Source organism: Perissodus microlepis, chromosome 4, assembly GCF_051167445.1.
Source record: "Perissodus microlepis isolate ML-2025 ecotype Zambia chromosome 4, ASM5116744v1, whole genome shotgun sequence".
Classification (NCBI taxonomy): domain Eukaryota; kingdom Metazoa; phylum Chordata; class Actinopteri; order Cichliformes; family Cichlidae; genus Perissodus; species Perissodus microlepis.
This window is the reverse complement of record NC_140464.1, coordinates 24212898-24235051: the sequence shown is the minus strand read 5'-3', so window position 1 is coordinate 24235051 and position 22154 is coordinate 24212898. Positions and strand designations below refer to the sequence as shown.

General features: G+C 41.1%; 1 protein-coding gene across 5 annotated transcripts in view; it reads left to right on the top strand.

The window, feature by feature from the left end:
• Positions 1-22154, top strand: part of grin2ba (glutamate receptor, ionotropic, N-methyl D-aspartate 2B, genome duplicate a) — a 141668-nt gene that overhangs the window by 105018 nt on the left and 14496 nt on the right. For all 5 annotated transcript variants that reach the window (XM_084926642.1, XM_084926640.1, XM_084926639.1 and 2 more), the window contains exons 11-16: positions 4355-4508; positions 5823-5948; positions 9337-9566; positions 9681-9841; positions 10697-10884; positions 18426-18664. In XM_084926642.1, coding sequence (XP_084782768.1) covers positions 4355-4508; positions 5823-5948; positions 9337-9566; positions 9681-9841; positions 10697-10884; positions 18426-18664 — 1098 coding nt within the window. The remainder of the gene's footprint in view (positions 1-4354; positions 4509-5822; positions 5949-9336; positions 9567-9680; positions 9842-10696; positions 10885-18425; positions 18665-22154) is intronic.

The following is a 22154-nucleotide window of genomic DNA, read 5'->3' as shown; positions in this document are numbered from 1 at the left end:
GCTTGTTGTTTTTACCATGCAGCCAGTGTGATTCTTTTTTCTCTTGTTCTGCTGAGATGAGCGGACCGCATTAGGATGCTTGGAGTTACTGCCAAGTTGGAGGTGAAGGTGAATAAAAGATCAAAGGGGAAACAAAGTTACTGTTTGCTTTCAATGTCCTGAGCTATATTTAACTCACACAGGGGCTACCTGAAGGGTTCATTTCCTCTTTGAAGCGCGTTTTCATACCTTGAATTATAAGCTTCCCTTTCCGGGTCAAGCTTGTGCCACACGGGCCTAATTCTTATGTCAGATGGGTTAAGCACCTCACCCCAGGTTCAGCTCAGTCAGCTGCAACAATTCACTGCGGGCTTGAAACATTTCCTAATCGACATTGCTCCCAAGCTAAGGTCGTTGTCAGTTCTCATACTTCAACCTATAAGAGCGAACTGCACTTGTGCTGTCTGACGTTGGCCATTTGTTAATGAAGGCAAACAGATCAATAGGACCCCAAAGGTCACGGGTTGAGAACATGTTTTGTGACAGTTGCTACTGAAGGACTTTGGCTTTGCCCAACTTTGCGTGGATAATAAAGTTTGAGCAGCCTTCGGAAGTCACAGAAGACAGAGACGAGATGAGTTTACGTGTCTGCTTTTTCCTGCGTGGACACTTTTGCTATTCAGTTTACTGACACATTTAATCTCTTACATAAAGCCATTACAGTCAACCTCTCTTTAGTGGGCACCGAGCTGTAAGTGTGGCCACCTGTAATAAACTCTATCGCCCTGACTAAAAGCGTCGTAATGTACCATCTCCTTCTCACCTCCACAGATGAATGGTCATTAGGAGAATAGACGGGGGGAGGGGGGCATTTATCCACCTCTCTTACACATGCAGACAACAGACTCTAATGTCTGAGTAAGCACAGAAAAACATGAACCAAAGCAGACATGTAGACACAAAGAAACCCTATTTGGTGAGACCGTTTCTTTATGTTGCACTTGTAAGGTCAGATTTACACTCTCACACTTCAGCAAAGCTCCGCCATAACTGCTGGATCTAACTAAATCCGACCTGCGTCCTTCTCCGCTTGGAGAACAGCCAAAACTGCAGCATATCTCACGTTGACGGCGGACCGAGATCTGGACCGACGGCGACGCACGCTTGCACGAAACATGTCTGTGCGCGCTCCCGGATATCTCACAGAGATCATCGAGGGCGTTTTCACAATTTGCCACAGCTCACAAAGACAAAAGATCAAATTTAAAAAAAGAAAAAAGAAAATCAATGAATGTGATGAGAAGTCCTACATTTTGTCCTAACTCAATTCTAGCAGTTAGTGTCACATTTCATGGGCTGCGCTGACTTGCGCAGCCCCCAGTGCACCTAATCTAAAATATTAGAGGCAATACGCTTGATTACATGAATTTTAGCCTCGCTAGCAGAGACACATAAAGACTGGCACGCGTGCACACACACGCACGCACGCACCAGCCAAGACACATAAACACACGCAAACGCAGAACCTCGCTCACTCATTCTCAATAACACCCACATGGGTCACTTTCATAACACGGAGAGAACAAGTCGTAGGAGGGAGATGGAGAGAGCGAACGGGGAGAGAAGAAGTGAGTACGCTGCTGGTTGGACTCGCTGTCTTCCCCAGGGAGATGTTCGCACATTAAGGCACGCACACACAAAGGCAATCACGCACATCCATACTCATATGCTGGCAGAATAAGCAAGATCGGAAAGTTACAAATGCACACATGCTGCACACATGCTGCACACACATAAACACTTGACAAAAAAAAAAGCATTGCAGATAATGTGCAGAGCAGATGTGTAATATTCTCCCTGCCTGTAAAGGTCCACTTCACAGGTAGTGAACAAAGGTTCACTCGCTTCTCTTTGTCTTTTTCCCTTTTATGACTCACCGTTGTGTGCGCGCACTCACTCTAACACTGAAGCACACAGCGGAGCTTTGACTCACACTAGTCACACACGCCTTATTAACTCAGAGAGACAGTCCTGTCCCACTTGTGCTGTAGGGCTGTAGAAATTTGGGGCTAAATATACTACCTGTGCAGAGGTATGGAAGGGGAGGAATGCAGGTAGAGGAAGGCATTGGGGCGGCTATTTCAAGCAGCCCTGACCCACTGTGGTAACCCACTTACTCCCTCCCTCTTTGTGTCTTTCTCCCCCTCTCCGTCCCCTGGCGAGCGTCACGAGTGTCCAGTCCGAGTGCTATATGTGTGGAAAGTGTGCTGTCTCGATCTACCGCGCTCCATCTTTGTCTCCATTGCCTCCATTTTCTTAGCCTCATGTTTCTTTGCACACTTTTGTATCCTTTCTTTCCTAACCTCATATCAAATTTAATCTCCCTCGTATGCCGGAAAACTCTTTTGGACAGCTAGCAGATAGAGAGTGCCCTGTCTGCATCATGTTTTATACATGTTAATGGACAAGGAGAAGGGAACTACAAAGGAACTACAACTTTTCTCCCTTTCTCAGAACAAAGTTTAACTTGAGGAACTGAGCTGTGGTTTTGTTCTTTGGAGAGGTTGGTGTTTCAGCCTCTTTTGCTCCATGTGGTTACTGAAGACGAGGGTAAAGTGTTGTATGTATTCTGGGACAGATGTTAATGGAAGGAAGTGAGCAGCTTGACAATAAGACCGAAAATAACGTCCACTCTAAAGTTTAAAGTGTTCACCAACCAAAAATCTAATCGACATGCTTTTTCCTCCAGCCTGCAGTGCCGTCTGTCATTGAGATTCTTTTAATGTGCATTTTAAAATATATCTGCTGTGGAAATGTCTGCTTTCTCTTGAATATTCTCTTGAATAAAAAATCACTTTAAAAAATCCACAATCAATGTTGTGAGCAGTTTAATATAGGAACCAATTTCCTTCTATCAAACTACACCCAGCAATTGTATCAGTCAGCCGAAGAAAGCATCCATCCTCCCTTCAGGAGAGGCTCGTGGGTACAACAGCGAGACGTTACTGCTAAATTTTTCAAATGTGTTTTTTGGAACTTTTTCCCTCATGAAAGAAAACTGCTTTCAGCTGCTCCCTTATTAAAAAAGAGTCGCCAGAGCAGGTGGTGCCACATATTTGATTTGCCAGATTTGCCCTTCCTGACACAACCGTGAAGGAGTTTGTGTCCATTCCTGGGATCAAACTGGGGATCTTTTGTTTGTTAGGTGAATGTGCCAAATCAAGTCCCATTTATTTCCTTTATATTCAAGAGAAGGCCGACATCCCTTCAGCTGATATCTTTAAAACTGTGAAACTGACAAAAAACACTAGGGGATAAATACAGGACAGAGAAAAAAAAAACCTAAATTTAATTTTGGTCCCAATAATCCCTTTAATATGTCTTCCATAAACAAAGCATAGGTCTAACTCATGCTTTCTATGACCTTTAGATATCTGGAGCTAGGGAGGCAGTACATAATCAGGTCTGTTTGTTTGTTTGTCTGTTTGTTAGCAGTCTAGCATCCACAGTTTCAGAGATATCATTTTCAAATTATGTGTGATGCTAGATACCAATAACAGCTCGAGCTGATTGGTGAAAATCAGGTCAATTGCACACCAAAAGTGAAAATCAGTAAAACCTTTACTCACAAGTTGGCTAAGCATTTGACCTCGACCTTTATTATTAGTGCCAGAGGTCAAAGTTGACCTTAAAAAAAGTCACATATTGAGTAATGCATCACATAAAAGGGCATAGAGACATCTGTACAACACACTTGCTCTTGTTAACTAATTAACTCTGTGATTACACCGGCCTTGTTTATGATCTACATAACAACCTGTGACATAGGATGCCGCCATATGCTTATGAATTCTGACCATGTGATCATGTGATATAACATTGATCTTAAAGTCAGTACAAAAACATGTCCTATCGTGAAACCTGCTCGTTACCATTGACATGTTAGATAATCCAGAACTTCTCTGCTAAGAGGCTCATTTTTCATTCATCCTGAAGCAGAGGGGAAACTGAATAGACGGTATAAACAGTATTTGCTTTCCACATTAATGATCTTAAACTATAAGGATGTCCACCTTTGTCTGTGTTACATCGCCAAACAGGATTGATTCACATTTAGAAAGACTGCACAGTCACCTTCAAATGAACCGATGGCTGTGATATGCTATTTTTATGCTGTTTTATGACCATAAGCTATTCTTAACGATCTCCATTGAAATAATTTTTTTGAATGTGTTTGTTGCCACAGTACACAAGACTCCATTCATTGCCTTACTCTGCCTCTGTTATTGATAGCTGCCTGACGGATGTGTTGAGAAACACAGATAACAGACACTTTCTCTCTTTCTGCTTTTTTTTTTTTTTGCATCTTGCCTAGGTGGTGTTAAAAAACGCTCACATGGCCGTCGGCTCCTTGACCATCAACGAGGAGAGGTCAGAGGTCATTGACTTTTCCGTCCCCTTTATTGAGACAGGCATCAGCGTCATGGTCTCTCGCAGCAATGGCACCGTTTCGCCCTCGGCTTTCTTAGGTGAGGAAGGCGAGCTGTAAAAGGTTGGGGGAGGGCGGCAGAGATGGATCAGGGGAAGAGACCAAAGGCTGTGTTTTGACCTGTGTGAGCACTGATCCAGGAGAGACCGGTCAAACTTGTAGGAATGTCTTCTTTTGTGCAGTTTATTGAAAAAAACTAAACAAAAACACAATAATGGATAAGCCACCAGGCATTTAAGCACTATTCTTAAAGGATTGATCTTCATTTGTGCTCTGATCTGGCAGGTTTTGGAAAGTTATTTTTTTAAAATCAGCATTTTGAATGTAGGATGGCCTAATGGCCAGTGCACAAACAGCCCTTCTGTAGGGCTCTTCTTGCATAAAATCTGGCATCCATCAGAAAGGTTTTGGCCTTCACACAGATGAAAATCAGGATTTTAAAGACATTCTGTGTTCAGGAAGTGGAGTTTAATTTAGTCATGCTTAAAATGCATTATTCTTTATCAAATGGCAAAAAATAAGAGTAAAAAGCATGTATGTTTGTTAAGCTAGCATAGACAGGCTCCTTCATATAACTGTATGTAGACCAATGGTGCTTTTGTCCCTAGTCAGCTCCACCAAAGCCCCTTTAAAGAGAACAAAATCCCCTCTATAGTACAGACTCATATAGTGTATGCAGTTTGTACTGGAGGACAAATTGCATTTTAATATCTTTATATTTACACGTACAGTAAAGCTGCATCCTTTTGAACTGTACAGACTTTTTCAGTTTCACTTAAATGATTCGACTTAAAGACTTCAAGAATTCTTAGGAGTTAAGTTTAAAAGCAATTTTTGAACAAATGTCTTTTCGTTAGCCTTCCTGACAAACGGACAGTGATGACTTTTTATTACGCTGTTTGATTTTTTTCCCCTTTAAAAGTTGAACAGAAAGAGATTTAGTGGCCACACCAAATGATAGGAGCCAAGTTTCAGCACATTTGCACAGCGAACACTGGAGTGCATGATAATACGGCTAACTGTTTTGCTCCCTGTCTCTTTGCCCTCTTATATTTCCCACTCCCACTCCATTTCTCTGATGCTTCCTTCCTCTTCTCAATCTGGCGCACCACATTTGCATATTTCTCTTGCCCTCTCCTCTCTCTTGCTTCATTTTCTCTTTCTCTCCACCTCCCTCGCTCTTTTTCCCTCTCCCTTGCTCTCTGCTAATGTCCCTTGTCTATTCCCCGTCTTCTGCCTCCTTACACATCCCACCGCCGCCCCACCCGTTTACTTATCTCTCTCTGTCCATGCTCCCCCCCCTTCTCCCTTCATCTTTCTCTCCTCTTCCCTCTCTCGCTCTCTCGCCCTCCAGAGCCCTTCAGTGCGGATGTGTGGGTGATGATGTTCGTGATGCTGTTGCTGGTGTCAGCAGTGGCTGTGTTTATATTCGAGTACTTCAGCCCTGTGGGCTACAACCGGTGTCTGGCTGACGGCAGAGGTGAGAGGCTTCAGCGCAACATGCACACACACACACGCACACACGCACACACACACACACACACACACACACACACACACACACACACAGTACCTGTCGGTGACTAAACCATTCAGTGATATAGATGTAAACAGTCTTATAGCTGGGTTGCCTTCTTCATCTGTTTATCTGTGTTTAATATCCACCAATAAATAAACCAGCACTATTTATATTTCTGCATTTCAGCATTTATATTGATTATAAGTGTGTCAAAGCACTTAGTTCACGGGTGAAAATGTCACGTTTTCAGTCTCAAAATTACCACAACAAAAAGACATCCTGGTTGAAAACTTTGTTTTGTGTGCTGCAGCTGCTCTCTGTGACCTAGAAGATTTTCAGAAAACACATGTACACATGTTGCCTGTGCACGTAGCCCAGGCAGCAGGTCTATTCAGATTTCTTTGATAAGGTGAGATGATATTTTAGTGACCTTGGGTCCAAACATCACACGTATTGAACGCACATACTAGGTACAGGAATAGCTGATAAACACTTTGATATACGCAATACACACTTGCATGTTTACCAGCACTACCCAGCATTTACTTGTCTGTTGTCGGCTTTATTTTCAGACACTTTTTGTTTCAGATTTTTTTTGAAAGCATCTGAACTGACAGCCAAGTTGGAAATTGTGGATATGACACTAAACACCTAATAAGATCCACAGAAATAAATGTTGTGGATCAGTATCAGTTCACAGGTTACTTGTCTTAGCTGGCGAGGTTTATGAACGAGAATGGTGGCCAGTAATTTGGTTCTTCAGAGAAGGAGTGTTCAGTGAGATTTGTAGTCCGAGTAGCTATTTTCGCCAAAGAAACAAGTGCAGGTACAGATGCTTCCTTTCTGTAACAATACAAGAGTTAGCCCGTGTTGTACAAAATGTTTTTCGTTGTTCACAAAAAATGAATGAGACACAGAAACACATTGCAGGCCACCTCCACATATAGCGTAGACCAGCTGTCCTCACTGACCCATTGACTTCATTCTCCTCGTCCTCCTTCACCGGCCTCTCTTTTTATCATTTACAGTTGTGTCTGCAGTGCACAGGTTTCAGCAAATCCTCCAGCGCTGCTCACACCGGACAAGTCATTTGCATTCATTTTCATATTTCACACGTCAACTCTGACAGCATTCGTCTTAGATCTCCTCAGCTGAAAAGATGAGAAACAAGGGAAAAAAAAATCAATGTCTCCCTCAACTCTCTATCTCTAATGTGGCTATATATAGACAATAGTTATCTTTTTTTCATTCCTCTCATCCTTCATCAGCTTCTGGAGAAGATGTACTCCTCCCTGAAGCGCTGTTTTCTTTCTATGTGCCTCCTTGTTTTATCTGCTTGTAGCGCTGTGGGAGTTTGGTATCATGAAGAGTGCAGATCGAAGTTTGGAGTCAGAAGATCTGATGTAATAACATATCAATGACTCGGCTGCAGATTTGTAAAATCTCTGCCCCAATTCATTGAAGTAACTTTCTTGCAAACTTCACAAAGGAGATTTTTGGCACGATAAGGAGAGTTTGTCCATGAACAAACGGTCCACACAACAATACACACCCACATGGTTGCACACAAACACCCTCTCATTCTCTCTCACACAATCACACATACCCACACAAATTATGAACCAACTGCTAATCACAGCATAATGGCTGTAATGCACCAGTCTGTCAACTCATAGACGAATGGAACCAACAACGCTCCAACAAATGACATAAAACAAAGAAAATCTACTTACTGCAGTCACATATAAGATTATATAGATGACATGAAACAGCAGGTCTTGCTTGTCATCATGTAAAGCTGTATTATATCATAAAAATACCAAGAATAAAACAAAGTAACATATTACTACGTACAACCATGTGAAAAATACACTTTTGTTACTTCCATAAAAAGTAACAGGGAACGTAGCAGCCAGGTTAATAATCAACTTGATCATCAGACAGTGTGAGAGCCTCTATAACAGCAATCATTATGGCAGTTGGCTTTTCTGGAATATTCAGGTGTGTTAACACAATGCCACAATCTGTATTCACATCCTGGCAAAGTCACTCCTAGGTCAGACCGTGGAATACGGAAAAAAATATTTTAAAAAAACCAAGAGCTACATCTCAGACTCTGCAGACCTCATTTAGCAAATATTAATGCGAAAGTTGATGACTGTAAAATTAGAAAAAGACTGAACAAGTGTCACTTGTTTTTGAGGGGTTTGCAGGAGAGAATCTCTTCTCTCCAAAAAGGTTTGTAAAGTTGCCTCTGAATAAACCACAAAACATCTGGAACAGTTCCGTTTGGACAGGTTTGTCCATAATCCACAGTGACAGCCAAACATAGCATAACAGGACAAACACCTCATACCAACTATCAAGCATGGCGGTGGAGGGTGATTATTTGGGCTTGGTTTGCAGCCACAGGACCTGGCCACCTTGCAGTTGTTGAGTCTACCATGAACTCTGTTGTATACAAAATACTGTCCAACAGCAACAAATCTAATCAAACGAGCAAGTGAAACAAATCTAAACAGAATGTATGACAAAGAAAAGAATCAAGTTGGTCCAACGGCCTAGTCAAAGTTTAGACCTCAACCTGTATCAAATGCTGCGATAGGACCTTAACAGAGCTGTGCATACACAAATGGCTGCAAACTTAAATGGACAGAATAAACTATGCAAAGAAGAGTAGGCCAAAATTCCTCCATAGTGTTGTGAGATAACATCATAAAGAAAACCATTACTTCATGTTACTGATGCTAAAGGAGATTCTACAAACTAGTAAATTATAGAGCATGCTAAGTTTTCATAGAGTCCTGTGAAAACCTTATTTTTCACATGACTGTATAATACGGTGGCTGGTTTGTGAAGGACACGTTTCAGGAATGTATTTGGACAAGAAGGTGGAGTGTCATGCTATCAGCTAAATCTAGCTTCTTGGTTAATACAGTGAGTTCGTATACTGTATGGCTGCGAAGCACTGACACAATGCTCAGTAAGATACAAATAACATATTGTAAAGTTACAGTTTAAAGCTGAGTGTGTTACAAACTCTATTTTGAAGCCAGACCCAAGTGGCTACTCAGGTCTAGCATGTTAGCGAGCAAGCGCTTGCTAATTAGCACTAAACCAAAGCTAGTTGTTTGTCATGAAGTCCTGGATAAATTTCTTTATCAGAAACATAGAAGGGGAAAAAAATGAAACTCCTTGATCATACTGAAATCCTAAAATAAATATATGTAGCAAATTAATTCAAATTTTTGGTTTTGTTCTTCTAAATAGATCACTGATGTCCTGGAGAATTGTTCAACTGCTCCAGAAGTGATCTATTGTCTTTAACCAATAACTCTATTTAATTTAGAGCCCCATGGTCCATCCTTTACCATCGGCAAGGCCATCTGGCTGCTGTGGGGTCTGGTCTTCAACAACTCTGTGCCAGTGCAGAATCCCAAAGGCACCACCAGTAAGATCATGGTATCAGTGTGGGCCTTCTTTGCTGTCATCTTTCTGGCCTCCTACACTGCCAACCTGGCTGCTTTCATGATCCAGGAGGAGTACGTGGACCAGGTATCCGGTCTGTCAGACAAAAAGGTAAGGTGAAAGGTTTCTGTTTGATGCTGTGCCACTCGCTCGTCCTTACCCAATGTTGTGTGAAGACTTATCAGAGTTTTACACGCCTCTCCGTTCTCTGTTTTTTATGTTCAGTTCCAGAGTCCCAACGACTTTTCACCTCCGTTTCGTTTTGGCACCGTCCCCAATGGAAGTACAGAGAGAAACATTAGAAACAACTACCCAGAAATGCACTCCTACATGACAAAGTTTCATCAGAGAAATGTCAATGAAGCTCTGCAGAGTCTCAAGTCTGGGTAAGCATGTTCGCAACAAAGTGATTCATTTATTTTCAGTTAAAAAAGAAAAATGTCAAAATGAAAATGACCACATTTATGTTTAAACTTCACAAATCTATTACTGGCAAATTGTGTTAGAATATATTACTTGAGATACTGAAAAGAGTATTTCGGTCAGTGTCACCCCTGACTGGTTGTACAGATGACTGCCCTAAAAGGGAGTTTTTCTTCCCACTGTTGCAAAGTGCTAGGGCTTAGTGGGCTGTCCGATTGTTGGGGTTTTCTCTGTCTTATTGTACGGTCTACCTTACAATATAAAGCACTTTGAGGCAACTGTTGTTGTGATTTGGCATTATATGAAAAAAACTGAATTAAACTGAGTGTGCATTTCTTTGTTTTGGGCACAGTATTATTTATTATGGTGAAATCTGCTTTTTGTTCATTTCAATTGATTGAATGCTTTTTGGAATGGTCCTAATCATGTTTTAAAGTTCCCAGAAGCACTATTGGACTCACTACGATGATCAGAATGTCTGTTTCAATAGAAGTGTAAAATTCAGGCTACGATGACTTAAAAAGTAATCACTGCGAAATTCTCTTGTTTGTCTTGCTTCATGTAAATATATCTCAGCTGAATACGTCCAATAATACTATCACTCCCCCTCTTCAGTTTCATCAAGTGCGCTTTTTCGCCAGTTTGTGTGCCAGCCCCAGCCTTTGGCAAACCAAGTGGAAGTCTATTAGACTTATCAGCAGCTTAGAGCTATTTAGCAGGTTAATTGGAATGTTGTAGCTGTGATGTCTGACTCCCAAGTGCTAATTAATTGTAACCTATCGCTCCTCCTCTTTGTCCCTCGCTCTCTTCTTCTCCAGCAAACTAGACGCTTTCATTTACGATGCGGCCGTGCTGAACTACATGGCTGGCAGGGACGAGGGCTGCAAGCTGGTGACCATTGGCAGCGGCTACATCTTTGCCACCACGGGGTACGGCATCGCCATCCAGAAGGAGTCGCTCTGGAAGAGACATGTGGACCTGGCCATCCTGCAGCTCTTTGGAGACGGTGAGCGAGCGAGCTGACACTCCACCGTTTAATGATGTCACGCGCGCAGCTGTGCTGATGCGATGAGTTGTATAATTACACATAAACGGATCGGATAGACGCAGAGATAAGACCAGCTTAACACAGACGTTAACAGATCGAAAACTTCTCCGTGACCTTGAAGCAAATATTAAAGGATAGGTGTGCCCAACTTATTCTGTTGACTTATTATTTTGGGATAACATTGTGTTCACCAAACTGTTTAAACTGTGTTATGACAGCAGGACAAGCTGAAAAACAATTATCAGATGAGCTAACCCAGGTTATTATCAGGCAAATTTGAAATTCAATGCACCTGAAAAACCTTACGATCCCTTGTTAGACACGAAAACCATTTGTGTGTACGGCTGTGTAGTACTGAGGGCATCTCACATATAAGGGGTAGGGAACTCCAGGCCTCGAGAGCCGGCGTCCTGCAGGTTTTAGATGTGTCCTTGTTCCAACACAGCTGATTTAAATGGCTAAATTACCTCTTCAACATGTCTTGAAGTTCTCCAGAAGCCTGGTAATGAACTGATCATTTGATTCAGGTGTGTTGACCCAGGGTGAGATCTAAAACCTACAGGACATCGGCTCTCGAGGCCTGGAGTTCCCCACCCCTGTCACATATGAACGAGCAGATAAAGTCCCAGACAAGCAGCTGAGAGTTCGGATCTGACAAACGTGGCTGACCTGTGAGTTTATTTGAATGACTGAGTGCCTCATGTGTTTTTGCACCATTTTACTTTTCTAATCTTAGCTAATGACTTCATGTCTACAGTTTTCATACATCATTGCCAGCAGGAAAAAGAACTAAACATATGAAAATGCGATTTAGGTAAGAGCTATAATGGGGGGAAGAAAACTAAAGCTCCATCAATATGAACAGCTTGAGGCTTTGCTGTAGGCTTGTTCTTATGAATATTGTCCAGTGTAGACTTTCTTATTCTTCAGGTTCTGCATTTTTGATTTAAAAAAAAAAAAAGAAACTGGACGAGCAATGATTCTCTGTTTATACTTACTGACCACCAATTGGAGATCTCAGACAAAAGCAGGTAAATTCAGCAGCTTTCTAAAGTCCCCTCAGACTTAATTCCTCCCCTGCTTTTTTGTTGGCATGTGAAACAGAGCTCGCTTTAAGTGAGATCATGTGACTGAAGCAGGAAGTTTAGGATGCTCCTCTGCCTGAAAAGCCTTTAGATTACTTAGGACAGGGGTCGGCAACCCTGGGCACTCGTGCCACAGCTGGCACGCGAAGGGTTAACTGATGGCACGACACGCAGTGAGTAAATCTGCGAAGGTGCATTAAAAAAATAAATGGCCGTGCCACCGGTGCACATCGCAAATTAGCTCACATAGAGACATTAGTTGTGCCGCTTCTTAATAACGGTATCTTAGCTAACAACCCCAACTATCAGATTCAACTTATAATTAGTTAAAAATCACTTAGCCTACCGGTGAGAGGGACGTTGCTAGCTGGCAGTTTTTTCAAGCGATGTTGAAATTTCCACATTCTGCTACTTCAAATGCTTCAGGAGCTGTCCGCTCAGCGCAGCATCAGCACCACGGAAATACACACAAATACAATACTGCACTATGCCAACATCTGCAAACAAATATAGTTCTATAAAGTTGTTCTATATAGTGTGTAACTGTTCATATAGAGCGTTATTAAATGTATTGCTAATGCGATGGTTGATATGGCACATTAACTTCTGAGGAAATTTTAGATGGTACTCATCATCAGAAAGGTGTCCGACCCCTGACTTAGAAGTATGTTTAAGGCTGTCTTGTCCAAAAAACCACAAAGTTTCTTCTGGTGAATTTTGCTGAATCCGATCGTGCAAACTGCTGTTTGATTGACTGTTTCCTTGACAGCCGTGCACTCTTAAACAGAATCTCCACCAACATTTGACAGAGGAGGAGGGTCAGGGTCACTGGCTATACCTTTTTAACACCGTACGTTTGTCACTGGCTAGTTTTAAGGGTCATTTCACAATTTTTTACAAACTGCCTTTTTTCCTCTCTTGATTTTTCTCTTATGAGTTTGGCGGCGGTGAATCCACTGAGGTTAAACTAATAGACTTTCAATCCTCAACAGCATTCTTGACTTGCTGTGCTGTTATACTGAGATTTTTCTTGCCATGTGCTCCTTTCCGTCTACCAGGCGTTCTTTTTTTTTTTTTGCTTTTGCTTTTGAGTATGAACCCAACTGTTGAACTGTTGATTTTGGCAAACCAACTAGCTTTTATACGGCTCTAATAATTTCTTATCTTCTTCACCTGCTCGGCCGACTCTTTGCTCTGCATATTGCCAGGGTGCTCCCACTCAAACTAAATGGTAACTGAATTAGCTACGAGCCTCATGTGAACTCTTCCACACCCAAAAAAAAAAGAAAAGCCAATTTCGTTTTAAAACTGCTACAATTCTGGCACTGTGTGATAGAAGAGCTATATCTCCCACACAGTTCTTTCTGTATCACTAGTGAGGCACAGAGCCTGAAGACTAAGAAATGTGTAACTGTCTATATACTTACAGTCTGGACTGTATTAGCGTGAAATACAGTATTTTCATGAATGTTTGAAATCCCTTCCCTTCACTCATGCAAGAAAAAAAATCTTTCTCAGACTGTAAAATTGTTGATCTCACCCACTCCCATCTGTTCAGGAAAGGATTTTGGAGAGAGCTAGGATAAAAATCATACTTTTTCTTGCGCGTCTGCTTGGCTCTGCGAGTCAAATGTACTGTAAGTCCACTCCCACATATTGTATCTCAAATGCATAGTGAAAAAGTAAAACGTTAGGAATACAAGTTGAAATTTAGCTCCCACTGTGGGAAGCTGGTGGTTTATGATCATGTTTGCCGTTTATGGGAGACTGTGCAAAGCTCTCCGGGGTTTGTTCTTTAGAGACACACTTCGTCCCAGCTGTAGCTGCAGCATTAATGAGTCTGTGAATGAGCAGGAAATAAAATGCGTTCCAAATGTCCATTTCAGAGCTCTTCGTCACGCACAAATTAAAACGTCACCAACAATGGCTAGTTGTGAAGTTTAACCACTTTAACAGCCTGGTTTTGATATACAGCTCAATTCAGTATGGGAAGTGTAATGGAAGTTTTGTGTGTGTCTGTGTGTGTGTAGGTTCAAGTGCGTGTGGTGTAGCTAGTTTATTTGGGCACGGTCCAGAGTGTTGTGAGCATCCTGAGCCAAGGGCCCTCAGGGGCCTGCTATAGTGTGTCCCAGTTAGAGGTGCCAACATAGCTCCTGGTGTATTTCTAAACCGTGTGTGCATTAGTGTGCGGGTTTGTGTGTGTGTGTGTATTTGCGTGCACATGTAAATATGGGTCAGCCCTCCAAAAATGAGTGCCTGCCTGTGTGTGTGTGTGTGTGTGTGTGTGTGTGTGTGTGTGTGTGTGTGTGTGTGTGCAATGGGCTATAAAGTAAAAGCAGTGTAGAGATTCTGATTATTTATGACACAGGTTTATTTTTATCAACCTACATGCGATTCAGGAAGAGTCTTTTGTGTGCTTGTTGCTTATTGATGATCAGTTAGGTTAGTTGTAGAATTAACTTAATAACCCGTCGAACTTAGTTGAGAGTAATTTATGTGTCTGCTTGCAAATGTGAATGTGGGTCGGCTCGCTGTAACATCCCCGTATGCCACTGCAAAAGCATTAATACAGAAACTGAGCGGCCCTGTCTGGCCCCTCTCAGGATTTCAATGTCACTTTGCCACGCCTCGCCATCCACTCCCCTCCTGGTGGCCTAGAAAGTGATCAGACTCACGCGGCGAGCGCAGTGGCCTGATATGCAGGCTGGAAGAGAGTCGGGGTAGTTTGACGCAGGCCCGAGCAAAAAATATATCACAGCTGTCCTGAAAGTTAAACTGCAAAATTTCCCGTTTCACTTTTAAACGGAATCATTCGTTTGCTTCTGATGAACTTTTTGCCCTTGAAATCAGTGAAAGACCTGTTGCATCATTACAGAGATACTGGGCATCGGTGATGTAATAGTTACTTCTTTTTCAGTCATAAAATATACTTCTTTAAGATTTTATATGACATTTTGTAACAAGGTTATTAGATTTTAGACAGTGACTAAAATTAAGAATAGGAAAGATGTCTGTATTTTGTTTATCACATAGCAAAGCTCCATAGAAGTTAAAGATGTAGTTTCTGGCTTAGATGAGACGATAGAGCCAACTCAGGTATTTAGTCTGCATTTTAATCATTTACAGTATTGGCTCATTACGTGGCATAAAATAGCAACTTAATGTTTTCTGGAGATTAAACAAACAGATTATGCTAAGCTACTAGCTAAGCTATTAGCTTAGCTTATATCATACAAAAATCAAAGAAACGACTGACTTTGATGTGTAACTCTCTGCTCCCACAAAAAAAAAGCATGTTTCAAAAAATGTTGTAATGCTGTTTTAAAGTGTAGAAGTCGAGCATTCCCTCAGAGTTACAGAAGATTGGTTATGCTACGGTCACACTAGGGAAAGCAGTTGTTGGGAGACCGCGGCATGACCGAAGTTATTAGAACATGTGCAATTAACTGTGATCTCATTGCTTTTTGAAATTTGCTTTTTGCTTTCGAAGATGGGGACCTGGTTTGCAACCACTCGCAGTCAGTTGCCAACTTCTAAGTAACTTTGCTGCTTCGAGACATAAATAAGACCTAGTTGGTCTCTTAGTTGCATGCAATCTGTTTATGACAATATGGCAATAAACTGTAATAAATCAGTAAAAATCACAAATCGTTGCCATATACATAGATAGAAATTCTGAAATAAAAATTCAGATTAACTACCTAAGTCTAGCAAGAACCTCGTAACCTCAAATTTTGAGATAGTTGCTGGAGGTTGATGATTTAATTCGATTATGTAGCGGCAACCTTGCTTTTTTTTTTTTTTTATAATACTATAACCAAAATATAGCAACCAGCTGAGTTGAGGAGTTGAGTCCCCCATTGGAAAGAGACCTCTGGTTCCCCAGAGGTTGAGTGTGCAACATCATCAACCAGTAGGAAATAGTTGGCTGCTGCAACATCTTCAATTGCCAAATGCAAAATGCAAATAAATAAATAAAGCATTTCCGTCACCAGGCAACCACCAATTTTTTTTTCTTAGTTGTAAGGCTAGGAAAAAAAAATTGTCCAATTTTTATTTTAGTGTGACTGAGTCATTAAATAACTAAACCAAACAGCAAAAATCCACTTGAATAGACCTAGATAACTGAAATTCCACTCACTTGATTTTGCAGTCTCATGTCATGAACTTGATCATTAAGCAGAGATAGCTATCATTTTCATCTGAGTCAGGAGCAGGTGACATGAGTCATGAGATTCATGTAAAGGCTAGAGGTGGGCTGATCGATCCAAATTTTGATAGTATCAATACCAACACTGGTATCGGTATTAGATCGATACTAATGCAACTGGATCGATACTTTGTTTCTATCCTCATAGTTCAGTATGAATTGTGTTGAATAGATTTTTATTATCATTTTTTTTAATAAAAAAAATATACCCCAAACATGCACTATGAAAAATGTCTGAACTTTTTTCTGTTCACTGTTACGTCAATTCTTTATAGCCTATAGCACCTTTAAACAACTGAAGCTGACACAAAGGCCTTTAAAGACAGGCACATTTTATAGGTTAAAAGTATCGGTATTGGCATCGGCAATACTGCCATTAATTCACTTGATATTGGATCAATACCAAAATTTGCAGTATCGCTCAGCACTGCTAAAGGCTCCTAGAGGTGTTAGTGAATCTTGAGTTGAATGTTTAGAGGGTTTGTAGGGAGGGGTTTGGAGGACTGGAGGAAAGGGTCAGTTACATTAACCTTTATTAACACTCCTTACAAGTCCTGAACACTTAGGCTCAGGTTATTGATACCCATAGGTAAATTTGTTTTGCAGTTCAAAGTGCAGGCAACCCTTCTACCAGACATCAAACGCCAATACTGGACAATTGTCACATAGACACAATAAGAAAAATAAAAAGGAAAAAAGTGAGAGTGTTCCAGTAAAAATAGTAAAAAAAAAGGCATGTAAGCAAATTTGCTATCGCTTAATAAAGAATAGCAACTAAGACAAAGTCGTTTCCCTAATGCTTTCTCCTGCATTTAAGGACTACAAACCTCTGTCCAAAGGGAAGAAGCTGAATATCCCAACAAAAGGGGTGGGAGTCATTATTTAAGATGGAGCTGGTCCTTTTCTGCAGCTGTCTGGTATACAGAGACTCTAAGTTGAGCTGTGATGTACCTTGCAGCTTCCCTGACCAGTTCACAATTTGCATCAGTTTGTTTCTGTCCTTCAGAGATAGGTTACCGTACCATGACACCAAGGAAAAGATAAAACAGACTCAGTAAAAGATCTATTAAATAGTGTCTTAGTCTCAGTCTTATCAGTGTGAAAGGAGGACAGTTTCTGTATGAGAGTGTGAAACACTGTAACCGTGTCCTGGATTTTAAGCCAGTCAACTACAGTTATTGTCTCCTCTCACTCTGTATTCTCTGATGTCCATTGAACAACAAAAAGATGAGCAGGTTTTCCCACTAAAATCAGCGCTAAATGAAAACTAATGACAAAGTGGCATACTGACTCCCAGGAGACAGCCCTAACTAGAGATGCCACTGTCAGAATAGCTGCACAAGGGTTCCAGTTACTGTTTATCAGTAGATCTAAGTAGAGGCAGCTGGGTGATGTATCTGTATTTATGCCTTTGCGTGCAGTGCCTCTTTTTTTACGTTTACATGCTGCGGAGACGCTTGTTGATGCTCAGAGGCCTGGGCTGTGTGTTAGTGGAGTTGCGCTGACGTGGAGCGACAGCGGCTGAATGTATGATTAATTAACCGACGCCTGTCCTGCCACAGTCGGCTTTGATAGAGAACAGCTCGTGATGAAACAGAAGGTGACCCACAAAAGCAAGCACAAGCTCGGGGACTAGCGTCAGATGCATACCAGATACCTATAGATGCAATTATTTGGAGAAAACAATACAAATAAGACTAATGTGATTAACATATGACTGGTGGCATGTGTGTGTTACTCTTCCTCTGTCTGCTGTGAAGCTGCTGCAAAATTTAAGATCTGTATTTCACTTCTAACCACCCTGACCCCCCTTTTCTCTTCTGCCCGCCATCTTCCGTCTTCTCTTCTTCTGTTGCATCATTTTCTCCATCCCTCATGTCCTCCAATACCCATCTTGTTATTACATCATGTCCCTCTTCTCTACTTTATATAATACTTCCATTCCCTCTTTTTCACACTCCTTTCTTTACTTCAATTCCACATCTCAAACATAAAAACACTTCCCCCACATATCCTCACTGTGCCCTCCTTCTTCTTCTCTTGTCCGTCCACGTACGCCCTTCCTGTCTCACCTCCATCCAATCCCCTTCTTGTTGGCCTGCTCCTCGTCCATCTCTTCTCACCATCTGTTTCTTCCTTCGTCCTGTCACTTTCTCCCTCCCTTCGTCTTCTTCCCCAAACCTCATGCCAATACCTCTATCCAGGTGAGATGGAGGAGCTGGAGTCCCTCTGGCTGACAGGGATCTGCCACCATGAGAAGAATGAGGTGATGTCCAGCCAGCTGGATGTGGACAACATGGCTGGCGTTTTCTACATGTTAGGTGCTGCCATGGCTCTTTCACTCATTACCTTCATCTGTGAACACTGGTTCTACTGGCAGCTGCGCTTCTGCTTCATGGGCGTCTGCTCCGGCCAGCCCGGCTTCGTCTTCACAATCAGCAGGGTGAGAAAGGGTGGGGAAAAGTGGGCTGTTATAGCAAGAAAAAGGCTCTTTGTTAATACTTTGACCCTAGCTATCCAAATAAGATAATAGCTGCATGTTGGAGTACCATCAAACACACAATTTTTCAATTCAGATACTTCAGTAAGTGTATTTCATATTGTACCCTTCGTATCATTGCTACATATTTACTTGTGTAGTAAACATTGTGAGTTGGGGTGCTGGTTTAGCTCACTGGAATGAGCAGGCGACCATATGCTGCATAGCAAAGGGCTGCGGCCGCATGTCTTCCACTTTCTTATCAGTCTTCACTGTTTATATCAAAAAGAAAGCCATTAAAAGTAAAATCTATTGCTAAAGCTAAGTCATCTAAAGCAGCAGTCCCTGACCTCTTTTGCGCCACGGACCAGTTTAATGTCAGACAATATTTTCACAGAACGGCCTTTAAGGTGTCGGAGGATAAATACAACAAAATAAAATGATATAACCAAGACAAAAACTGTGATATGTTGTAAATATAATAATAAACGTGAATTCACCGTGTAATTGTGTAACTTTATTAGCAGCGTCCTCCTGAAATGCGCCAGCAACATTGAGAGTAACATCCTCCTCTCTGCCCCTTAATGCTCTCTGGTCGCTATGGTAACGCGTAAATATTTCTTTCAAAATAAGACACACAACTACGACATGGGAAAAGACCCAGGGAAACCAAGTTAACGATAAAAACCCTCAAAACCATAAATTTCACTCCCGAGCCTCAAATCTCGCGGCACGGTACCAAACGGCTCACAGACCGGTACGGGTCCGTTGCCCGGGGTTTGGGGAATGCTGACCTAAAGCCCCTGGTAACCACTGGTCACTGGGAAAAAATGTGTATTCCCTAACCGACTGGCCAGCAGTTGTGGGATATTGCTTTCTGTCGCTAGGTAGAATTAGTCACAGTATACAGTGTTGCATCAAAAACCCATTTACAATTGCTTTGATTGCTACAAAACTGCCGTGGTCACCCATAGTGGAAAGTTTTAAGCCTAATTTTAAAAGCAGAGAGGGTGTCTGTTTCCCAAATCCAAACTGGGAGCTAGTTCCACAGAAGATATTGAGGAACTAGCCAAGAAAGACTATTATAATAAACTTTTTCAGGAAAACAAGAATAATATTAAGGGCATTTGGAATATTTTTAAAGAAGTATTGGGTAACAAGAACACACCCTCAGATCGGCCTATTTATTTGATTAAGAATAATCAAGTTGTCGATGACAAGACTGAAGTAGCAAACGAATTCAGTTCCTTTTTTGTAAATGTATTGTATGTACATATTTTGTAAACTTTAGCAAATTTAATTAGAAAAAATGACGACCCAGAATATGAGGAAGTCTGGAAAGGAGAAAGTAGAGTGGTTAATTCTATATTCTTAGCTGATATTACCATAAAAGAAATAGTAGCAATTGTAGAAAACTTTAAAAATAAAAAATCTACTGACTGTGATGGTATAGACATGGTTATAATTAAGAAGACTTTAGACTGTATAAGTCTACTCTTTGCTATATTTTTAATCTCTTGTTACAATCAGGAGTATTTCCTGATCGAATGAAAGTGTCAAAAGTGATACCCTTATATAAATCAGGAGATAAGCATAGTTTTAACAACTATAGGCCAGTGTCTCTTTGTCACAGTTTTCAAAAGTGCTTGAAAAAATTTTTGCGCAAAGACTTGATAGTTTTATTGAAAAAAATCAACTAATAAATGAAAATCAATTTGGATTTCGTAAAAATAGATCAACGGCATTAGCATTGTTGACTTTCATTGACGATATTTCATCTGCAACCCATAATAATAAATACACAGTTGGGGTATTCGTTGATTTAAAAAAAGCTTTTGACACGTTACAACAATCTATTTTGATTTCTAAATTGTATAATTATGGTGGAATTGATTAAGGAGTTATTTAGAAAATAGGTTGCAATATGTACAGTATCTCGGCAATACCTCTGAAAGATTGAAGATTGTATGTGGCGTTCCTCAAGGTTCTATTTTGGGACCTAAACTTTTAAATTGATATATTAATGATATCTGTGACGTATCAAAAAGGTTAAATTTTATTTTATTTGCAGATGACACAAATTTTTATTGCTCTGGAGAGAATTTGAAAGATTTGGTTGAAATTATGATTTCTGAGATGTTAAGATTAAAAAAATGGTTTGATGTAAATAAATTATCTTTGAATCTGACAAAAACGAAATTCATGATATTTGGCAATCGTGTAAAGGAGGATGAAGTCATTATGTCCATTAATGGAGAATTGATTGAAAGAGTTACTGAATTTCGCTTTTTGGGTGTAATAGTAGATGAAAATTTGACGTGGAAATCACATATTGAGTATATTAGAAAGAAGATGGTTAAAAACATTTATATTTTGGGAAATGTAAGAGATTTATCAGACTACAAAACAATGCGCATTTTATATTTTTCATTGTTTTTCTCATACTTTACAGGGAGTGCAGAGTTATTAGGCAAATGAGTATTTTGTCCACATCATTCTCTTCATGCATGTTGTCTTACTCCAAGCTGTATAGGCTCGAAAGCCTACTACCAATTAAGCATATTAGGTGATGTGCATCTCTGTAATGAGAAGGGGTGTGGTCTAATGACATCAACACCCTATATCAGGTGTGCATAATTATTAGGCAACTTCCTTTCCTTTGGCAAAATGGGTCAAAAGAAGGACTTGACAGGCTCAGAAAAGTCAAAAATAGTGAGATATCTTCCAGAGGGATGCAGCAATCTCAAAATTGCAAAGCTTCTGAAGCGTGATCATCGAACAATCAAGCGTTTCATTCAAAATAGTCAACAGGGTCGCAAGAAGCGTGTGGAAAAACCAAGGCGCAAAATAACTGCCCATGAACTGAGAAAAGTCAAGCGTGCAGCTGCCAAGATGCCACTTGCCACCAGTTTGGCCATATTTCAGAGCTGCAACATCACTGGAGTGCCCAAAAGCACAAGGTGTGCAATACTCAGAGACATGGCCAAGGTAAGAAAGGCTGAAAGACGACCACCACTGAACAAGACACACAAGCTGAAACGTCAAGACTGGGCCAAGAAATATCTCAAGACTGGTTTTTCTAAGGTTTTATGGACTGATGAAATGAGAGTGAGTCTTGATGGGCCAGATGGATGGGCTCGTGGCTGGATTGGTAAAGGGCAGAGAGCTCCAGTCCGACTCAGACGCCAGCAAGGTGGAGGTGGAGTACTGGTTTGGGCTGGTATCATCAAAGATGAGCTTGTGGGGCCTTTTTCGGGTTGAGGATGGAGTCAAGCTCAACTCCCAGTCCTACTGCCAGTTTCTGGAAGACACCTTCTTCAAGCAGTGGTACAGGAAGAAGTCTGCATCCTTCAAGAAAAACATGATTTTCATGCAGGACAATGCTCCATCACACGCGTCCAAGTACTCCACAGCGTGGCTGGCAAGAAAGGGTATAAAAGAAGAAAAACTAATG